The sequence below is a fragment of the Arachis ipaensis genome, chromosome B4 (assembly GCF_059453495.1).
Source record: "Arachis ipaensis isolate K30076 ecotype BB chromosome B4, ASM5945349v1, whole genome shotgun sequence".
Lineage (NCBI taxonomy): Eukaryota > Viridiplantae > Streptophyta > Magnoliopsida > Fabales > Fabaceae > Arachis > Arachis ipaensis.
In genome coordinates this window covers 10,564,576-10,568,148 of record NC_142439.1, presented here as the reverse complement: position 1 = coordinate 10,568,148, position 3,573 = coordinate 10,564,576, and the positions used below count along the sequence as shown (strand labels likewise).

Sequence of the window (3,573 nt, the reverse complement as noted above, 5' to 3'; positions counted from 1 at the left end):
GAGTTGGATCCATACTGGGACGTGGGTAAATTATGCATCTGCTATTTGTATATCCTCGCTCCAACGCTTTAGGTTCAAGATATAATTCTTGAAAAGTGTCATGCCTCTGGGGTTTAGTCATCCGCTCTGTTAGGATTTGGTAGGGAATCCTAATTTGTGTGATACATTTACCGAGTCTGTTTGGACTCCAATGGCAGCAAATACTGCAGTTTCTGATCACATAAATTTTAATGGAGAAGAGGAAGATGACAAGATAATTTAGTTTGAGGATGAGGATATACAGGAAGGACTGAAAAAATGCACAAAGAATTTAGTGAGAAGACTATTTTTAGATCGACATTTTAGCTCTAGGCACGGGAAGCCGCTCTATATGCAATATGGAGACAGTCGGAAGATTTTAAAGTTGTAGATCGAGAAAAAAACCTATTCCAATTCTTTTTTGACAATAAGATCGACCTAATAAGAATTGAGAATGGTGTTTTTTCATTTAATTGGACCTTTTGTTAGAGTCCATATTATAGTTGGATGGAGTTGACCATATTTTAATTGCTTACCTAGCCAAATTATTTTTAATAATATATAAGATTGTTCCTGTCTTTAAATTGTTCACAGGTTTTGATAACATCTTACTATTATTTAGTGAACAATATAATGGGTCTTAGCCAATGAGTAATAGTTCAAATGGCATAGTCTCCTCATACTCAATTAAGAGGTTGCGGGTTCGAGTCTCATATCTTTGATAAAAAAAAATATATATATATATATATAATGGGTCTTAGCAAATTAAAATAATTTATTATCATTTGAATACTAATATTATTTTACTTGGAAACTTAATAAAAAAGAGATAGACATCGACTTGGTTAAGAAATAAAAACAAAAGTTACGAAGGTAAATCTATTGTGATTTATTACTAAATAATTAGTATGAATATATACTATAATTAATTAAATCGATATGATTGAATGCTTAATTCAATAAAATTTGAATTTTGTTTGTGTTGATTCTACTCAATTAACACGTTCTAAAGTGGAGATATGATTCGTCGTATATATCCTTTTAGTCATCAATTCTATTAAATATCTTTCTAATTTTTAAATAAAGAAATAATTATTTTATAATAAGACTTTAAGATAATAGTTTTGTTTATTCTTTTATTTAAAATTATATCATTAATTCTATGAATTGGTACTTACGTTGTACTATATATTAGAATTAGAATCATAGACATAACATCTGACATGTTCGATCATAAAACCATGGTGCCATCACCAAGTTCTTCATACTTGTCAATTATAGTGCTTTTGTTATCAGTTTTTTTGATAGATTCAGCTTCAATCGAAGAAAATTTTATCCAATGTCTAAGCTCATATTTTTCAAGCAATCCAAAACAATTTTCTACAATAATTATCACTAGAAAAAACGAATCATTATTCACTAGCACTCTTGATTCCACAGCACAAAACCTAAGGTATTTGACACCTTCAACGCCAAAACCAGAGTTTATATTCACACCTTTGAATGAATCACATGTTCAAGCTGCAGTTATTTGCTCAAAGAAATTGGGTATTCACATGAGAATACGAAGTGGCGGCCATGACTATGAAGGAGTCTCATATGTTTCTGAGATTGAAACTCCTTTTATAATCATTGATTTGGCTAAGCTTCGTACAATTATCGTAAACATAACAGACAATAGTGCCTGGGTTCAAGCTGGAGCCACGATCGGAGAAGTTTATTATAGAATATCAGAGAAAAGTGAAGTTCATGGATTCCCTGGAGGCATATGCACAAGCATAGGTGTCGGAGGGCACATTGCGGGAGGTGGATTCGGAGCCTTGGTGAGGAAGTATGGGCTTGCAGCCGACAATGTCCTCGACGCAAAACTTGTTGATGCCAATGGGAGAATACTTGACAGGGAAGCCATGGGAGAAATCCCGTTTTGGGCCATTAGAGGAGGTGGAGGTGGAAACTTTGGGATCATTCTTTGGTGGAAGATAAAGCTTGTTCCTGTGCCAAAATCTGTGACCGTGTTTACAGTTAGAAAGACAACAGAACAAGGCGCAGAAGACATTTTTGCGCAGTGGCAAGAGGTGGCTGCATCCCTTATTGACAATGATCTTTTCATAAGAGTCATCTTTCAACCAGTTAGTGCTGCCAATAAAACTGGGAGAACCATCTCAACTTCCTACAATGCCCTCTTTCTTGGTGAGTCTCTTTAAAATGTGCAATGCATCCCCATTTCAATGTTTTCTATAAAATGAAAATTCATGTGCAATCAACTTCAGGTGAAGTTGATAATTGAGAACTGTTAGACAAATCATTATATATCTAGCATATCCTATATAGGAGAGATTTTTTTTTTTTAACACTTAAAGTGTAAATTATCTCTTTTTTTTTTCAATCTTATACTGAAATTCTATATCTTTTAAGATAAAAAGAGTTGAAATCTAAATTTTTAAGTCACAAAAGTTTTGATCTAGTATCATGATCCTACTTGCTCTAAAAGTTTAAAACATAAGGTAAAATATATAAATAGTTATATATTTAATATAAAACATCAAATTGTATTGTATTTAATGTTTGTATTTGTATTTTTACAACAAACGTAGGTGATACAAATAGACTCCTCAAAGTTATGCAAAAGGACTTTCCAGAGTTAGGTTTGATGGAAAAAGATTGTTTGGAAATGAGTTGGATCAAATCTGTGCTCTATATTGCTGGCTACCCTAACGATACAAACCCTAATGTCCTACTTCAAGGAAAATCAACATTCCAAAACTACTTCAAAGGCAAGTCAGATATTTTTACAACTCCAGTAGGCGCGTTTCAAGAGTTATCAAGAAGGTTGCTTCAAGAAGATAATCCCTTAATGATTTGGAACCCATTGGGTGGAGCAATGTGGGATTTCAATTTTTATGATACGCCATTTCCTTTTAGATCAGATTTCTATTATATGGTTGAGTACTTAACTTTGTGGCATAATGCATCTGAGGATGTATCAAAGCATTTAGATTGGATTAGGGAGATTTACAAGTACATGACCCCTGCTGTGGATGACCAAAGAAGAGTAGCATATGTGAACTATAGAGATCTGGATTTGGGAGTGAACAAGAAGAATGCCACAAACTTTAAAGAGGCAGCAGCATGGGGTAACGTGTATTATGGAGTTAGTATCTTTAAAAGCCTTGTGAAAATAAAGAGAAAAGTGGATCCTGAAAATGTTTTTAGGCATGAACAGAGTATCCCAGTAAATCTATCAATCCAGGTTTAAAATGTTTCAAGGGTTTGTTTTACTAATTTAAAAAATAAAAAAGTTGTACGTAGATAATACTATGCATTAATAAATAAAAAGAGGAATACACACTCAATATATAGTCCCAATAATTTTCATTTCCAACTACTTTGGTCTCCATCTACTAATCCTTCTTTAAAAAAATTAAAAGTTGTTCCATTTATTATGAAAAAAAAAAGAGAACAATGAATATAATAAAATCTTGCTTTTTATTTTTACCTCGTATTTTTTACTTTTTTTTTCATAAATTTTGCAAACAAAAAATACTAAAAACAGAA

General features: G+C 32.4%; 1 protein-coding gene across 1 annotated transcript; it reads left to right on the top strand.

Annotated features, from left to right (window-relative positions):
• Nucleotides 1-1,241: 1,241 nt before the first annotated feature.
• LOC107636013 (monolignol oxidoreductase AtBBE-like 13) lies at nucleotides 1,242-3,371 on the top strand. Its single transcript, XM_016339553.3, has 2 exons — nucleotides 1,242-2,208; nucleotides 2,613-3,371. Exons 1-2 carry the CDS (start codon nucleotides 1,242-1,244, stop codon nucleotides 3,272-3,274), a joined length of 1,629 nt encoding a protein of 542 aa, XP_016195039.2. The 3' UTR covers nucleotides 3,275-3,371.
• Nucleotides 3,372-3,573: the final 202 nt, after the last annotated feature.